The following is a 19,008-nucleotide window of genomic DNA, read 5'->3' on the forward strand; positions in this document are numbered from 1 at the left end:
AGTAGCAATCCTTGTTTCTTATCGTACATCACGGGACACAGAGCCATAGTGGTTACTATGTGGGTTATAAGCCACCTTCAGGTGATGGACACTGGCACGCCCTAAGATAAAAAGTGCACTCCCTATATTACTCCTCCCACTACTGGGAGTATCTCAGTTTTTTTGCCAGTGTCTAAGGTGTTGGTCACGAGTGAAGATGTGCTGTGCTGAGCTCCACTGGAGCAATCCTTGCTGGGCCTAGCCATGCAGCCGGATCCATTCAAAGTGTCCTTTACGCCGAATTGAATGTTACCCGGGCCTCGTTTCTGAAGAAACAAGGTCTTGCCTGTAAACGCTTCTGTTTTTTAGAGAGCTGGACCCCGGGATCCAGTACTTTTTTGTAGTAAGGCCATAAAGTTTTACTGGCAGTGGTGCTATTACAGGTCCAGGATTGTGGGCTTCCTTGAGAATCTCCAGCTCCTGAAGGTTTAACTTAATCCACCGTGAAGGGTGAAGACTGGGTCTGTTGGTTTTACCACAGAAAACCCTGCAGCGGGAAAGGCAAGTGGAGTTTTTCTAAGAAATTTTTGAATTTCCTTATGAATGTCTCCTTTTAAGTTAGTAAATGTTGTCATGCTTATGTGTCACAACTGGGGGCTGTATAGAGCACATACCTTCTCACGCTTCCGCAGAGAGCTCACTATGTGTCCGGTGCAGCAGCCTCCATTTCCTCCAGCCAGCAGCAGGCCTTCGGTAAGTCTGGGGGGTTTTCCTCCCTACCAGACGCCCCCCACCTGTGCCATTTTGCTACCCCTCTTAAAGAGGAAGAAGCACTAAAAAAAAAAAACGAACGACACGCCACACTTCTTGGCAGCTTCCAGGCTCTCTCTGGGGGGGGGGGCGAAGCTTAGCACGGCGTTGGCGTCCTTCAACACCCATCACAGGAAAGTGTTTTTAAAAGCACCAGTGTTATTGCTGCAAGCTGCGGAGGGACACAAGAGCATGGAGGGGCATGTAATAGGTTGGTGACACAAGCATTCTTTTTGAACACATTTACTATTGCATCAGGCTGAGCATTAATAGCAGTGGCTGAGTATTGTTCAAACCATGGATGCGATTTCTTCTTTTAGTACCTCTGATTTGTGCATCGGGCTATATTCAGAAGGGGGGGTTGAAACGCCCCCAAAAAAAGAGCTAAAAGGGTCTCCCTCAAGCTCTGGAAAGCCTACTCTACAAATGGCATCCTCCCCTGAGAGAGCATCGGGGGCCATGAAATGTTTGCAACTGTTTTCAACACTGCAGCCCCTGTTAATTTTACTCTTCTTCTTCCTCAGCCATGGTAGGTTATAAAAAGAAGTTTAGCGACTTTAATCGCATCCCAGAGTGGTTCATCACATCCCAGTGTGGTCAAGATGCGACAGGTTCTCTTCCATTTTCCTAAGACCCTCAGACTCAGGAACTAGGGGCAGGAGAAGACAGTTCCCTCTGGACCGTGGTGAGGTTGATGACTCCTCTTCTGAGGTGTCAATTGCGGGAGGGTCAGCTTTCACAATCTGTATGATTGATAGTACAATTTCTTGCTGAATGATCCACTCCACATTTATGTACCCTTAACTAAGTGTTTGGGTTCGCTAAAGCCTCCTCAAGCTGTGCATGCTTTTTCCTGTCCATTTTTTTGTATCTGGAGGATCACCCAGATAAGCATCATTTTCCATTCTAAAAAGTTTTCACACTTTATCCTATGGTAGAGAAAATTCACTAAGCGGGGTATACCAGCAATTAACGCTACTATATCCATTGTGAGTAAGTTTGACTTGTCCAGCAGACAGTACTCAAATACTTAGGAATCCAATGGATAAAAGGTTGGAATTCTTATTGAAAAAAACAAACAAAAAAAAACACTTTTTTTCTCTGGCAGGTTGAGTGTCTCAGTCTGCACTGACAGTAATTGGCTAATCGGTGAGAAACCAGTTTTAACAGGTGTTTAAGGTTATCCTGCTCAGCAGGTCCAGGAGGCAGCTTTATGTGTGCAATAGTTGCTATGACAGATTGTGCCTTCGCTAAGCGTCATGCAAGAAGCTCCTGGCTAGTCTTCCCTTTTGCTGTAAGACAGCTATCTGGGGATATTTTGGATATATCCAAAGAATTTCTAGCAAAAGAAAGATGCCCCTTTTGCATTTTTAAATGAAGGGACTAATTGTGTTTTTTATTTCAAAGTTCCTTCTTCTGTGCCAGGGGCATCAGCCTCCTAGCAGTCACGACGGCCTCCGTCGTCAGATTCAAAGGGTAATCCTCAGGGTTAACCCCAGGAACAAAAGAAGCCTTTAGCGTCTGTGTTCTCCAGGAGATGGAAACCCAACCCAACTGATAGCTCCTCCATTGTTGCTACACAGCTCCACATGGACGGTTAGATGGATATCCCATGTGGGCTCTTCCGATGCCCTATAATGATTGGCGGAGCCTTGGTGGTGTGAACATTCACTTTTATGGCTAATAGGCAAATCGCTGATCTTCTCCTTCACTGGGAATGAACCCAGAATTTGGAGATATATGATAACAGTTGGCGGTTGCTCTTATGATATAATAATCTGCACTTTGCAGCGGAAACATGAACTGCAGAGTTTCTTCTAACTATTTAAGTCTAGGAAAGCCTCCTTCAAGATAGTAAGACCTTTTTTCTGTATTATTTGAAACATGGATGTGTCCTGAGGAAGTCTTTAAAACGAAACGCGTTGACGCACTGGGGCTTACATCACGTATATCTTTCACATAGATGCTTTTTAGATTGTTTGTCAATGTCTTTGTCATTTATACATTTGTATCTAATAAAATTTATTGTACTGTTATTTTGTATATAATTTTTTGATTTGCTGTGCCTTTAAAGTCCGATTAGGGGCTCTCTGAACCACCCCCTTTCTCCCCCCCCCCTTTTTTACTACTCAGGAACAAAAGAAGTCTTGAGGGAGGAAGCCTACAAGATACTGTAGCCTCTTCCATAGCTCCAACGTACAAACTGGAGTTCCAAGACTTTGTCTCCTCGTTTTCTCAGATCAAAAGTTCCTAACGATCCAGAGAAAAAAATCTTTCTCTCTAGCATTGGACCATATTTTGGCAACAAGTGTTCATGGTGGCCCCATGTAAGAGCAGAGATTGGGATTTGGTTAAATCCAAATGGACGTTCTAGATCTCAGAAATCTAAAATTCAATTGCTAAATATAATCTCTCCCTTTTTTGCATGAAAATACATATCTCCATATGCCTATTTCCTCGCTCACTAGTAATATTTTCTTTCAAAGTGGAAAATCTTCTTTTTCAGGGTGTAGCTCTGCTTTCCGATCTAGCTTCTACACCTTGAGTACAAGGTTCTGGCTCCTGGCTCCTTTTCTAGCCAGATTGAGGGCCCAAGGTATAACTATTATGTTTTACCTAGTTTATCTGTTTTTGTTAGACCAGTCGACAACCTAGAATATTTAGGTTGGATTCTCAACCTAGGAGGAATCTTGAAAACATGAAAAAAATACTTGGGTCTGATCATAGCTACACCCAGAAAAGGGTATTTGTACCCCAGGCTAAGATCAGTACCATAAAGGTCTGATCTAGGTAGTCGAAGCAAGATGTTTTTTCTCCCATTCAACTTTGCATGAGGTTGTCGGGAAAGATGGTGGCTTCATTCGAGGCCGTTCTTTATGCTCAGTCTAATTCTAGACTGCTGCAAAGCAGTATCCTATCGGCTTGAAACAGAGAATTCAAGCTCAATATTCTCAATGTGTCTGACTCCAAAGCCTACGGCAACATCACCCTGATAGCACTCGATTTCATCCTATCTTGAAGGCTAAGCAGGGTCGGGCCTGGAAATACCAGGTGCTGTAGGCTGAGTGCGCCGGAGCCTTAGTTTATGGTTAACATCCAAAAATCTGCGAAGGGGAAAATCCTTCTTTCAGTTTCCTGGGAAATGGTATCAACATATGCCAACCTTTTTTTGTTTAGGTTGGGGGACAGTCCTGAAAGAGGCAGGTGTCCAGGAGAAGTGGCCTAGATCAGAAATGGCCTTGCCCATTAACATTTTAAAAATGCAGGCAGAACACTTTGGTTCTGAGGCCTGAACGTTGAGTTTAAGGTATTGTCCTGCTAGGAGTCAATCAGTTTATGCCACAGCAATGGCCTATATTAATCACCTAGGGGGCACAAGAAAAACAATGTACTTTGCCTATTGGCAGTTTTCATTCTAGGAATAGAAAATATTCAGGCGGACTACTTCAGTCGCCAGCAGTTTTTCCTGTGAGAATGGTTCCTTCACCCCGATATCTACCTTCCTGTCAAAGATGGGGAATCCCAGACATAGATCTGTTTGCGTTGGATCAACAAATAAGATTGACAACTTTGTGTCAAAAACAAAGGATCTGCTAGCATGCGGAACGTATGCCTTGCTATTCCTGTGGAATCGGTTCTCACTAATTTGTGCATTCCCTCCTATTTTGCCTGCATCCACAACTTCTTCACAGGATCAAGCAGAAAGGGAAGTAGTTGATTTTTGTAACCCCAGCGGGGTCCAGGAACTCTTGGTATGCAGAGAGCATAGAGATGGCAGTAAGGAACCCATGGACCCTACGGCCATGGCCAGACCTTCTCTCGCAGGGTCCGAAGTTCCATCCTACTTTACAAATGATTAATTTAACAGTTTGGCTATTGAGGCCCACACTCTGAAGAAGCGTGGGCTGTCAGGTTCGGTAGTTTTCTACCTTGGTTTATGCAGAGCCAGCCTCCATGGATATATGGAGATATATATATATATATATATAATATTTATATTAGTCTGGGAAACATATGTAACCAGGAGCTGCACCCCAGAAAGTAAGTCTAGGTAGAGTCCTTGATTTTTTTATTTTTTATTTTTTATTTTTTCTGCACATGGGGTGAGAAATAAAGCTGGCCTTGAGCGCTTTCTAAGGACAGGTCTCGGCCTTATCAGCATTATTTCAATGACCTCTTTGGCCCATAACTTTATTCAGGGGGTAACTCCGGCATTACAAAATAGCCTTTTTTGGGCCGATACAACATATTCCCTTGGTCCTTTTTTGACAAACTATTTTTTTCTGGTAACCATTTCTGCTGCAAGAAGAGTGTCAGTATTGGCTGCTCTTTCTTGTAAAGAGCAATATTTTTGTTCACAAGGATAAGGTAGTATCATTGCGTCCTCATCCTAACTTTTTACCAAAGTTAGTATCAGGTTTTTATCTAAACCAGGATATTGTTCTACTGTCCTTTTTCCAGAACCCTGTTCTTTTTTTGATGTGGTGAGAGCAGTTGATGTCTACTTAAAGGTGATTGTTCAGATTCGAAAAACGGATGTTTTTATTTGTGTTGCCTGAAAGTCCTAAAGCAGGACAGGCAGCATCGAAATCTACTATTCTAAGTATATTTGACAAGTAATCGTTCAAGCTCATGGTTAGAGAGATGGATTCCACCCTCTCAGATCAAAATGCACTCCCCTAGGGCTGTTAGTGCTTGCTGGGCAGTGCATCACCAAGCATCCATGGCTCAAATCTGTAAGGCCGCAATTTGGTCTTCAGTCTATACATTTACCAGATTCTATCAAATGGATGTAAAAGGTCATGAGGATATCGCCTTTGGGGGCAGGGTACTGCAGGCTGCAGTATAAGTCCTCTGGCCTCTTATTGCCCTACTTTTTGTTGTATCTCCCTCCCTTCAGTTGGCATTGCTATAGGACATCCCACATAGTAACTATTATGGCTCTGTGTCCCATGATGTGCGATAAGAAAATAGCATTTTTAAAACGGCTTACCTGTAAAATACTTTTCTTTGAAGTACATCACGGGACACAGAGGTCCCTCCCTTCTTTGATATACACGTGTATGGCTTTGCTACAAAACTAAGATACTCCCAGAAGTGGGAGGGGTTATATAGGGAGTGCACTTTTTATCTTGGGGCGTGTCAGTGTCCATCCCCTGAAGGTGGCCTATAACCCACATAGTAACTACTATGGCTCTGTGTCCCGTGATGTACAGTACTTCAAAGAAAAGGATTTTACAGGTAAGCTGTTTTAAAAATCCTATTATGTCTATACTGTACCAGGTACAGAGACCATGACGGGTTGTAATTTTCAAACCAGTTACATCATATAGACTTCGCTAGATCATATCCTTCATTTCCAGCTTTGAAAGTTGAATATGAAGCTTTTCTAGTGACTTGCTACTCCATATCACTACAAGTAATAAAAGCTGCACACAACCTCTTCACCTTCTTTTAGACTTCACACTTGTTCAGGTTCTCTTTCCTGTTTCTCCATAAGAACTTAGCCTCAATCTGAGATCCAGTCTATGGCCACGTCACTGCAGCCCTCCACCAGTCTGGGCTTTATGGCAGAGTGGCCCGACGGAAGTCTCTCCTCAGTGCAAGACACATGAAAGCCTGCATGGAGTTTGCTAAAAAACACCTGAAGCACTCTAAGATGGTGAGAAATAAGATTCTCTGGTCTGATGAGACCAAGATGGAACTTTTTGGCCTTAATTCTAAGCGTTATGTGTGGCGAAAACCAGGCACTGCTCATCACCTTTCCAATACAGTCCCAGCAGTGAAGCATGGTGGTGGCAGCATTATGCTGTGGGGGTGTTTTTCAGCTGCAGGGACAGGACAGCTGGTTGCAATCGAGGGAAAGATAAATGCAGCCAAGTACAGGGATATCCTGGACGAAAACCTTCTCCAGAGTGCTCAAGACCTCAGACTGGGCCGAAGGTTTACCTTCCAAAAAGACAATGACCCTAAGCATACAGCTAAAATAACAAAGGAGTGGCTTCACAACAACTCTGTAACTGTTCTTGAATGGCCTAGCCAGATCCTTAAACCCAATTGAGCATCTCTGGAGAGACCTAAAAATTGCTGTCCACCAACGTTTACCATCGAACCTGACAGAACTGGAGAGGATCTGCAAGGAGGAATGGCAGAGGATCCCCAAATCCAGGTACGAAAAACTTGTTGCATCTTTCCCAAAAAGACTCATGGCTGTATTAGATCAAAAGGGTGCTTCTACTAAATACTGAGCAAAGGGTCTGAATACTTAGAACCATGTGATATTTCAGTTTTTCTTTTTCAATAAATCTGCAAAAATGTCAACAATTCTGTGTTTCTCTGTCAATGTGGGGTGCTATGTGTACATTAATGAGGAAAAAAATTAACTTAAATGATTTTAGGTGGGTCTGAATACTTTCCGTCCCCACTGTAACTTTATGCTGGGACTTATGGTCCCATAGCCTTTTTCTTTTTACCCTGGAATTTTTCTTCTTTTTTCTGCGGAGATCTTCTATCTACAGTTGGGCTGGGCGACGGGCTGGATAATCTAGATCTAGATCTAGTGTTCACCCCAGTCTGACTAGCCAACGACACATGGGCGAGTGCCTATAATCTATGTCACTGTACCCTGGCCGAAAAGCCCCCCCACTTCTGTGGAGAAGAGGATCTGTCATGGGAGCCTTTCCTGCATGCTTTATCTGGATGCAGTGTTGGGCATTGGGTACTGCCTGGGGTGGAGGGATTCTCCTCTCCCCCCTCTGGGCATGGGCTTCTGTTCCCTGCCCCCCCAGCTCTCCCCCTATCCTTTATATAACTTCTTATGGCTATTTTTGGGGCATAGGGGGCTCTGCCGCCTGCAGTGGTATGTGTGTGTGGATTTCGGGCGGTGGCCTGCCAGGTACATGGGTGCGGCCCTGTGCATTGCGGGCCCCCTACCTGCTCTGTCTGTCCTTGCCTGTAGTTTGCCATTTAGGCCACTCTGGGGCATCCCTGGGCTGGAGGGGGGGTGTCTAGTGTTTTCTGAGTCTCCTCTAGGGCCTAGGGGCTCAGCTGCAACTGCCTTGTGGCTCTGGTTGGCCGGCAGCCATGATTTTGGAGCAGTGGATGCCGTTTTCCCATTGATCTTGGTGAAATCTTGTGGCTGACATGCCTGGCTGCCAGTTTTTCTGTGCCCAAGTGTATGAGCTATGGGAGCTGGCTAGGGGAGTTCCCGAGTGGCCTTTTTTTGTGTAGCCTGAGACGGAGGACATCTCTTGTGTCCTGTATATCCGAAGGTGTGGGGGTGGTGCCTGAGACTGGCGCGCGGCTCTGTGTGGGACACAGCCTGCGTGGTCAACTCTGGATGGTCTGGTGGTGAGTCCTCCCTGGGTTCTTTTTTTTTTTTTTCCTTTTCTTTCTCTTTCTCACCTGTGGTTTTCTTTTCTTTTTCTTGTGTGGGTTCCCTAATTAAGGCCGTGCCCACCTGCGTTTGCAGTCCCTAAGGAGTCTCGGAAGCATGCTTCTCCTCCGGAGCCAATTCTCAAGGTGGTGGGTACTTCAGTCCCCTTAAACACACTGTCATCTGTCCTGGATTTGTTCATCTCCCGCGTGGAAATCGGGCTCTGACGCCGACGGTTCCATGTTTGCTATGTATCACGATTCCTTAGATGAAGTGAATGGGTCCTCTGCCTCTGTAACTGCACAGGAGAAGGCGTTAGTCACCACCCTCATTGACTGTTAGAGAAGAGTGCAAGAGTGCCTTCCTTCCTCAGGCCAAGAAGGGAAAGGAACTGTGTCAGAAGTCTGGGTCAGCTTTCACGGTGCATAGGTGGATTTTACATTCCCCCCTGGGTCCTCGACCAGGGGCTCCAAACCCTTAGACTTGGTAAGTTCTCCTTAGCATGAAGGTTTGCCCCCCACCCTTTCCAGAGTAGGGTGGTTGCCTTTGCTGGTTTTTGGGCCCATGGACCTACCTCATTCCAGACGATCATTCTCTCGGGCTACAAAATGGTTTCATTCCTTTCCGCCGGGTAGGTTTTTTTCCCCTCCAACCTGCTGCTCTCGCCAGTACTCCTGTGGGCTCTATACAGGGCTGTGCAGGACCTTCAAGGAGTGATTGTCCTGGTCCCCAAGTCAGAGCGGTTCCCAAGTCGGACGAGGCTCTCCTGATACTGGATCGCAAGGCCCTGAATGCCTTAGTGCAGATTCACAAGTTCAAGATGGAATCCATTCACTCTGTGGTGGCCTTCTTCCACCAGTGGCATTTTCTGGCCTCCGTAGACATTGACGCTCACCTGCACATTCCTATTTGCGAGGGACACCAGAATTTCTTACGCTTTGCTATTGGGGACGCACACTATCAATTGGTAGCACTGCCCTTCCGTCTGGCCTCCGCTTCCTGGGTGTTTACCAAGGTCAAACTCAAGAAGCTCCGGTCAGCGGTCCGGCAGCTCTTGTCTTGCAAGTGGCCCTTCCTGTGTTATTTGCATGCAAGTTTTAGGCCTGGTGGTGGCTACCTTCGAAGCGGTTTTGTATACCTAGTTCCATACGAGAATGCTGCAGAAGGCAATGCTGCAGAAGCCAAATGGAACAGGTCTCCTGCTTTCCTGGAGAATCGGATTCATCTGGAGTGGTCGACAAGGGCTTCCCTTCTCTGGCTGCAGTCTCCATCTCTACAAACCGGAAAGTCTTTCCTTCCCGTTCACTGGACTGTGGTCACGACAGATGGATGCCTTTCGGGCTGGAAAGGAGTCCTGGGACCGGACTCTGTAGGGTCACTGGACTCCAGAGGAAGCTCGACTGCCCTCCGGTGTCCTGGAGCTTCAAGCGATCAGGTTGTCACTGACGCATTGGATGGATCGCCTGAAGAGTCTGATCTGGAACCAGTCAGACAACCCCACTGCAGTGGCTTATGTCAATTATCAGAGAGGCAGGAGAAGTGCAGTAACAGTGCTGCAAGGTTCAGAGGTTTTTGGCAAGTTTGCTGGATCCTCTGGCGCATGCGCTGGTGGTGCCATGGGATCGGTACAATCTCATGTACGCCTTTTACGCCCCTTCGGCTGATTTCTCTCCTGCTGCACAGGATAGAAACCCTGTACCAGTCATTCTGGTGACTTTAGACCGACCTCGCCATCCGTGGTACGCCAACGCGGTTCCGGTTGGTGACAGACGCTCCTTGGCAGCTTCCTTTTCGGGAAGACCTTCTGTCCCAGGGGCCGGTCTTCCACCCTGCTTTACGCTCGCTGGCTTTGACGGCATGGCTGTTGGAAGCCAGGTTTTGAAGGACAGGGTTGTCTTAGTGATTCCAACTATGTTAATGGCTTGAAAGTCTACCTCCTGGAAGATTTATAATCGCACCTGGAAAGCTTATATCGTCTAGTGCGAAGGCTTTGGAGTTCCACCCTTGCTCTGTCAGTGACTAGGTGTTGTCCTGCCTTCAGCATGGCATAGTTAGTCTGGTTGAAAAAAAGACACCAGTCCATCCAATTTAACCAATAGAAGGGGGAAAAAAATTACACAATCCTATACTCAGTTGAACCAGAGGAAGGCAACCCCCCCCCCCCCCTAATGACGCATAGTTCAATTTGCTCCAGCAGGGGAAAAAAATTCCTTCCTTATCCCCCAAAATGCAATCAGATACCCCTGGATCAACTTTACCTATAAATATTAGTATCCTGTTGTATTATGCATATCTAGGAAAGAATGGGGGTTGCATACATAGTTACATAGTTAGTCAGGTTGAAAAAGACACGTCCATATAGTTCAACCAAAAAAAAAAAGAAATACAATCCTTCACCCACAGTTGATTTAGAGGAAGGCGAAAAACCTCAGCACAGCATGCTCAAATTTGCTACAGCAGGGGAAAAAATTCCTTCCTGATTCCCAGAGATGCAATCTGATTTTCCCTGGATCAACTTTACCTATAAATGTTAGTACCAAGTTATATTATGTACATTTAGGAAAGAATCCAGGCCTTTTTTAAAGCAATCTACTGAGCTTGCCAGAACCATCTCTGGAGGGAGTCTATTCCACATTTTCACAGCTCTTACTGTGAAGAAACCTTTCCGTATTTGAAGATGAACTCTTCTTTTTTTTTTTTTTTTTTTTCTTTTTCCCCGTAGACGTTAAGTGCCCCCTTGTCCTCTGTGATGACCTTAACCACTTCAATACAGGGCACTTTCCCCCCTTCCTGCCCAAGCCAATGTTCAGCGCTGTCGCTGTTTAACCACTTCAGCCCTAGAAGTATTTACCCCCTTCCTGACCAGAGCATTTTTTGCAATTTGGCACTGTCGCTTTAACTGACAATTGCGTGGTCGTGCGACGTTGTACCCAAACAAAATTGACATCCTTTTTTTCCCACAAATAGAGCTTTCTTTTGGTGGTATTTGATCGCCTTTGCGGTTTTTATTTTTTGTGCTATAAACAAAAGAATAGCGACAATTTTGAAAAAATGCATTATTTTTTACTTTTTGCTATAATAAATATCCCCCAAAAATTATATAAAAAAACAATTTTTTTTCCCTCAGATAAGGCCGATATGTATTCTTCTACATATTTCTGGTAAAGAAAAATCGCAATAATCGTATATTGATTGGTTTGCGTAAAAGTTATAGCGTCTACAAAATAGGGGATAGATTCATAGCATTTTTATTTATTTAATTTTTTTTTTTATACTAGTAATGGTGGCGATCTACTATTTTTATCATGACTGCGACATTATGGCAGACACATCGGACAATTTTGACACGTTTTTGGGACCATTGGCATTAATACAGCGATCAATGCTATACAAATGCATTGATTACTGTAAAAATGTCACTGGCAGTGAAGGGGTTTAACACTTGGGGGCGATCGAGGGGTTAACTGTGTTCCCTGGGAGGTGATTCTAACTGAAGGGGGAGGGGATTGACTAGAGGAAGTGACGGATTGTGGTTCCTAGCTAATAGGAACACACGATCTTTCACTCCTCTTCATACACTCGTCCCTGTTCTGTGTATCCTGCTCACGATCGCCCATGGCCGGCGGTCATCGCGACCATCGGCCACAAGCATTGGCACCCCCGCTCCGCGGGCCTGCTATCCTGACCCCGCGATCCAACGTATAGCTACGACGGCTTGCGCAGGGGAGCCAACCTGCCGCAGTATAACTGCGGCGGCTGGACAGGAAGCGGTTAAATGACAATTGCGTGGTCATGCTATGCTGTACCCAAACAACATTTTTTTTAGCATTTCCTTACTGCAAATAGAGCTTTCTTTTGGTGGTATTTGATCATCTCTGCAGTTTTTATTTTTTACTAAACAAATAAAAAGAAGACCGTAAATTTTGAAAAAAAAAAAAAGTTTTTCTTTGTTTCTGTTATAAAATTTTGTAAATTAAGTAAGTTTTCTCCTTCACGGATGAGGCGGCACGGATGAGGCGGCACGGATGAGGCGGCACTGATATGCACTCATAGGTGGCACTGATATGCACTCATAGGTGGCACTGATATGCACTCATAGGTGGCACTGATATGCACTCATAGGTGGCACTGATATGCACTCATGGGTGGCACTGATATGCACTCATGGGTGGCACTGATATGCACTCATGGGTGGCACTGATATGCACTCATGGGTGGCACTGATGGGTACTTATGGGTGGCACTGATAGGTGGCACTGGGTGCGCAATGGGCATGGATGGGCACTGATTGGCATCACTGATTAGGAAGCACTGGTATTGCTTGTGGGCACTGATTGGCATGTGTGGGCACACATTGCCACCCATGGCCACCAGGGATGCCATACCTGGTGGTCATCCCTGGTGGTCCTGGTGACATCCCTGGTGGTCCTGGGTGGGCATCCAAGGGGGGGCTGCGCTGATAAACAATCAGCGGAGACCATCCTCCCCCCCCCCCCCCCCGATCGGCTCTCCTCTATTCATAGTCAGATAAACAGCTCTTCCTGTTTACATCGTGATTGGACACGGCTGATGATGTGGTGAAGTCTCCATCAGACTCTGTACCTAGATCGGAGTTGTGGTGTGTCAGACTGACACGCTGCAACAATGATCGCTGCGATGCACGCTCCCGGGGGCGCGTAGCGGCTTGTTATCCTGACCATGTCATATGACGTCAGGTCAGGATATCGCAACCACTTTGCAGACGTCATTTTGCTATATGGCGGGCAGCAAGTGATTAAAGTAAATTACTTAACACCAAGTTCACTATATGGACCACTTATGTATTTTGTACATGTCGATCATATCCCCCCTTAATCTCCCCCTCTTTTCAAGAGAGAATAAATTCAGTTCCTCTAATCATTCCTCATAGCTGAGCCTCTCCATGCCTCTTATCAGGTGCCCAAAACTGAACTGCATATTCCAGATGAGGTCTTACTAATGATTTGTACAGGCCCAAAATTATCTATCTATTCATGAAAGGACTTTGCTCGCTTTGGAAACCGCAGCTTGGCATTGCATGCTATTATTGAGCTTATGATCTACCAAAACCCCCCACCAGATCCTTCTCCACCATTGATTCCCCCCCCCCCCGGTTGTACCCCCCGTAGGATGCATGCATATTCTTAGCATAAGTATACAAGTCTTTCCTCTGTAGGGTGACTAGTATAGGGGGGGAAACGGGTTTAAATTTAGATTTGATTTGGATTTGACTGGACTTCTAATTTAAGGCCTGAACGATAAGGTTCATCCTTTCTAGTTACGGTGCACCATACTAGATCTGTACGTGCTTCTAAGCTTTTCAGCATCAGGTAACTGCTACCAAGATTCGCATGGCTGTCTGTGTTCTGTTAAAAGTAAATATTTAGGCCTCACCTGATGCCAGATTTGGGCATAAGGGCATGCGGGTAGCTGTTTTTAGCTGCAGGTAGTCCTGAGTTTTTGTGGGGTGTTTTAATTTTTTTTTTTCTATGTGGACTTGTTAGCATTTGGTTTGCTCTGTTGCCCACCCTTCAGTTGCACTGCTTTTGGATTTCCTAATTGTCTCAGAATTACTATTGATCCTATGTCCCTTAATTCAAAATCCTGTTTTATTTACAGTTGATTAACTGTAGGATCTTAGAGCTCAATGTTCAAAGGTCCCACTGTTCTGTGTGTGTGTTCGATCTACTGCACTTTTAATTACTGCTTTTCTACAAAACTGAAGCATGCTGGCAGTGGGAGGGGTTATATCTGGCTGGCCAGTGGGGTTTTGTTTGCCAATGTCCAGTTCCTCCTGAAGTTGACAGTATAGCCCAGTTGTCTCAATAACCACTGTTCCTCTGTCCGTTAATGAACTCTGGGAAATGTATTTTACGGTAAGTTTTTTTTTCTTTCTTTTGTCTAAGCTTTATGTATATTTTTCGAGTGCCCACCCTGCGTGAAAGGAGGGGTAATTATTGTGAACGACTTGCTTACTACTCGGGTATAATGTGGTAAAGGAGGAATAATAGCCTCCAGGATCAGCCTAGTGTTTAATCCACTCAGATGACACTCCATGCCACGGTTATTGAATTAGATCCTGTGTCCCTCAATGGATTCTGAAAAAGGAATCTGATGGTAATTGCACAAATCACTGTATTTCTGTTTAAATAAAAACTGCACATTGGAAAACTTTTCTAAAATTTTTTTTTTTTTTTTTTGTAGGACTTAATTTCTATTAAAGTGTATTTCTATCCATTTTTACGAAATCTATTTTATTTGTACAGGCCTTTACAGAACTTCAGGCCAAAGTGATTGATACTCAGCAAAAGGTAAAACTTGCAGACCTCCAGATAGAGCAGCTGACAAGAACAAAGAAGCATGCCCAGCTTACCAGTATAGAAATCAAGAGCTTTCCAGATGCAACGCTGATGTATGAAGGTGTGGGAAGGATGTAAGTAAAACATTTTGATAGATTATGGTAGTGTGTATGTTTTCAAGTAGACTTGGGTCGCATTCACATGGGCGTCATCCGCTCGGTCATGTTTTTGCCAAGAAAAAGATTACATCAGTTTTTCATCCGCTTCCATTTTTTAAATGTAACAATAATGTAACAATAATGCAGACTTGTTCCTTTTTAAGGAAATGGACCTGAACAAAAGTCATCCGTTTACATTTGTTTGCCATAGGTATGCATTGATCTCTGTTTTTCACCTGTGTCAACAGACAGATGACAAATGGAACGGGCCTTCTTCCTCCAGTGGCATTGGATGTGTACAAATTCATCCTACTGCTAATGAATTTGGAGTAGAGGTCATGGACTGACGCGTTTCGTCACTTCCGACTTCAACTGAGGGCGTCATCTCACAGCGCAACGTCAAAGCTTTATATTGATCACCCGCTCGGCCAGCTGGTCGCTCACACATATAATGGTGCACATGAGCAGCACATAAAACGAGCAATTCACCAATCAACGTTACTCAGTTTGGTGAAATGAACCAGTTGTATGGCACATCATTGCACACAATGTACTGAATTACACACTATTAGAATGGTTATACATATTCTCAATGCAATATACCATTCCACATAAAGGTTAATATTCTTCATGATTAATACAAGATGTCAAATTATTAACGTTAAAATGCATATATAACAACCATAATAATTCATTGACCTCTAATGAACTAAAAACATGATGGAACACATAGTAAACCCTAATAAATCGACATACCAACGACATTGAATAAACAAATTTGATAAATTAATAAGATAATTATAAAATTAAAGCCGCATACTCTATCCCTATACAGATATAACTCAGAACACTACTGGCACCCATAGGCTCATTCAAAATGGCATATGAATTAAAATTAAACTTTAAACTGAATTTAAAACCAATATTAAAACTAGCTTTAGTAGTCACTTATAAAACAATTGATATCCAATTCTACATTTAGCAACTTAGACGAAAGTGTGTCAGTAAGGAATATCCAATGAGTTTCTCACTTTGAAAGTTCCCTAACAATATTTGATCCCCTCCACACTGGTTTCAGATGGTCCACACCCCAGAATTTTAGGCCTGATGGGTCTTGATTCTGGAGCATTTTAAAATGCAGGGACACGCTGTTGTCTTTAAACCCTATTTTAATATTCTGGATATGTTCTGTATTCTGACCCGTAAAAGTCTCTTCGTACGGCCTATATACATAAGCCCACAAGGGCATTACAAAGCATAGACCACGTGAGTGGTATTGCACATAATAAACTCTCTGAGAAATTCCTTATTAGAGGTAGAAGTGAAACTCTCCAAACCCCTCAAAGGCCTGGTTACTTCTCTGCAAGCTCTTCATTTCCTGCATGCAAAAAAGCCATCCCTATCCCAGAAGGATGGTGGTCGAGTTGGGTGGGTTTAATACTTTTTACTACTTTTGTCGCCAAAACTGGGTGCTTTCCTATATATAATTCTAGGATTGGAGGGGAGCACAGATTTAAGTGTTCTGTCTAAAAGTAACACATGCCAGTGGGCCGCAAATATTGACTCCACTTCTTTATATTGCGAATGAAATCCTGTAATAAAATCCCATTCCTGGCTCTCGGTATTCCTACATGTTGCTGTCTCAGTAAAACAACAGATACTAGATACTGCTAATAATTACTCCACGATTTTTATCAAGATGGTTTGGATTCTATCCTTTCCCCAAAAACTTATCTTTCACTATTTTAGACTGGGAGATGAAATCATTGGTGTTAGAACAATTTCTTTTGACTCTCATAATCTGACCTTTTAGGGGTGTTTTTAACCACTTAAGTAGGGCTGAAACAACTAATCGATCGACAACTAATAGATTATGAAATTAATCGATTATGAAAATAGTAATCGATTAATCGGCCAGCCGATTAGTTGGCCTGCATACAGAATGCATTATTTGTTTACATATCAGAAAATACAGTGCAGTATGCATACAGCTCTGTACATCATTGATAGATGTCAGTAAGTGCATGAGAACATGTGAATGTGTGAGGAGCAATGCCTCATAGGACATGTGGTCCTGGGCAGGAAGTGAGTGGTTCTAAAGGCAGAAGTTTTCTTTACCATGCTATTGGGGCACTCTATACTGTACTTAACGCACAGCAAAAAGCAGTGTAGATCAAAAGCAAACTGTATAGGTGTGTACCGAGCCTTATCCTGGCCACACGGATCTATTTTCAGACGAGAATATTCATATGAAAAATCTTTGTACATTCGCTGAATGAAAGAATGTTTGAAATTTTCACTTGCTTTTAACATTCTGTTTTAAAATGAATGTAATTTCTGAACGAAAACCACATATACTGTCTGAAAATTCCTTTGACCAAGCAGTTTTCTATTTCTAAATTTTCCTGTCACTGTGGTTGAAAACTAACGTCGATTTGACCCCACTAACGATTCGAAAATCGAACAAACGTTCTTAAAGTTAAAATTTTTTTTTGAAGGAAGACATTTGTTTTTGTAATTTATTACAGTTCTGTTTAGGGTTGTACCGATACTAGTATCGGTATCGGCACCGATACCGAGCATTTGCCCAAGTACTTGTACTCGGGCAAATGCTCCCGATGCTTCTCCCGATACCTTGACTGTCAGCGGTGATCGGCGCGTGGGGGAGTTACAAGCTTCCCCCCGGCGGCTTTCAGCTGCTTTAGTGACATACAGCGGTGATCGGTGCTTGTAACTCCCCCACACACGATCACCGCTGACTGTCACCTCATCCCCCTTAGTCCCCCTCCGTTCCTCTGTCCCCCTCCGCTGTCCTGCTCCGTTGCTCTGTCCCCCTCTGCTGTCCTCCTTCTTTGCTCTGTCCCCCTCCGTTCCTCTGTCCCCCTGTGCTGTCCTGCTCCATTGCTTTGTCCCCCTCCGTTCCTCTGACCCCCTCCGCTGTCCTTCTCTGTTCCTCTGACCCCCTCCGCTGTCCTCCTTCTTTGCTCTGTCCCCCTCCGTTCCTCTGTCCCCCTCTGCTGTCCTGCTCCGTTGCTTTGTCCCCCTCCGTTCCTCTGACCCCCTCCGCTGTCCTCCTTCTTTGCTCTGTCCCCCTCCGTTGCTCTGTCCCCCTCCGCTGTCCCCATCCGTTCCGGCTTTCCGCTGGCCCCCTCTCTCTTCCTCTGTCCCCTTCGTTCTGCTGTCTCTCCGCTGTGTGAATGGACAGAGTCAGCTGACTCTGTCTATTCACATAACTGAAACATTGTAATCACCTGTGATTACGATGTGTCAGTTTATGAATGGAGAGGAGCCGCTGTCTTCTCTCTATTCATTCTCAGTGCAGCTGAGGCTGCAGAGAAAGGGACTGGGGAATCTCTATCCTCGGTCTCTTTCTCTGTCTCAAGGGGGAGATATCAGAGGTCTGTTAAGACCCCTGATATCTCACTAAAGCCCCTCCAACAGGGCTGATTAAAAAAAAAAACGTAAATGAATGTAAATGAAAAAAAAAAAAAAAAAAAAAACACACACACACCGTTCACTCCCCCCCCCCCCCCTAAAAAAAAAAAAAAAAAAAAAAAAACACTGTCACGTGACATTAAAAAAAAGTATTGGTAATCGGTATCGGCGAGTACTTGAAAAAAAGTATCGGTACTTGTACTCGGTCCTAAAAAAGTGGTATCGGGACAACCCTAGTTCTGTTTGAAAATCTGCAAAGCCGTCTAACTTTTTTTTTCTTTAAAGTCTGATGATATTTACCAGATTCAACCTCTAATAGTATATACAGTATATCTCCTCTAATAGTATATACAGTATATCTCTTCTGTCTGTTATTCCCATAGTGGATTAGAGGTTTTGCTCTCTAACCATATAGTTGGTTATTTATATTTACCACTGCATATATATATTTAAGAATAACTTTTTTTTTAAAACTTTACATATTACACTTTACATATTAACTAAATTATACACCACGGGGCGTGTCCGAATGTGAGTAGAGAAGGACGTGCTACAGAGCTCCGCTGATCCTGCACAAAATCCGTCGCCATCCTCCATACAGAGCGTCACGGTGAGCCTACACAGTTGCCCTGCCTGTCCCCAGACACCCCCTTTCTCCACCCCAGACTAAATTTTGGAGCCTGGCTGGCCGATTGTGCAGTTATACGGCCCGCGGCATCTGAGGCCCGCCACCATCTTGAGGCCTACGGGGCCTCTGCGCTCAGGTGCCGCGATCCGTGGGCCGAGTGGTCACCCCGCGCTCCCACTCCTGTGGCAGTATCCCCGGGGGAGGCCGATCGGGTGCACTGCATCGGGGGCTGCTATAAGGTCCCACACAGCCGGCTACACTCACCCGCGGCCCGCCGTCATCTTGAGGCCTACAGGGCCTACTCTA

General features: G+C 44.5%; 1 protein-coding gene across 2 annotated transcripts in view; it reads left to right on the plus strand.

Annotated features, from left to right (window-relative positions):
- The window catches only part of PFDN1 (prefoldin subunit 1), a 290,431-nt gene that overhangs the window by 75,712 nt on the left and 195,711 nt on the right, over positions 1 to 19,008 (plus strand). For both annotated transcript variants that reach the window (XM_073620764.1, XM_073620763.1), the window contains exon 2: positions 14,449 to 14,615. In XM_073620764.1, the coding sequence (XP_073476865.1) occupies positions 14,449 to 14,615 (167 nt within the window). The remainder of the gene's footprint in view (positions 1 to 14,448; positions 14,616 to 19,008) is intronic.

The sequence above is a fragment of the Aquarana catesbeiana genome, linkage group LG03 (assembly GCF_042186555.1).
Source record: "Aquarana catesbeiana isolate 2022-GZ linkage group LG03, ASM4218655v1, whole genome shotgun sequence".
Classification (NCBI taxonomy): domain Eukaryota; kingdom Metazoa; phylum Chordata; class Amphibia; order Anura; family Ranidae; genus Aquarana; species Aquarana catesbeiana.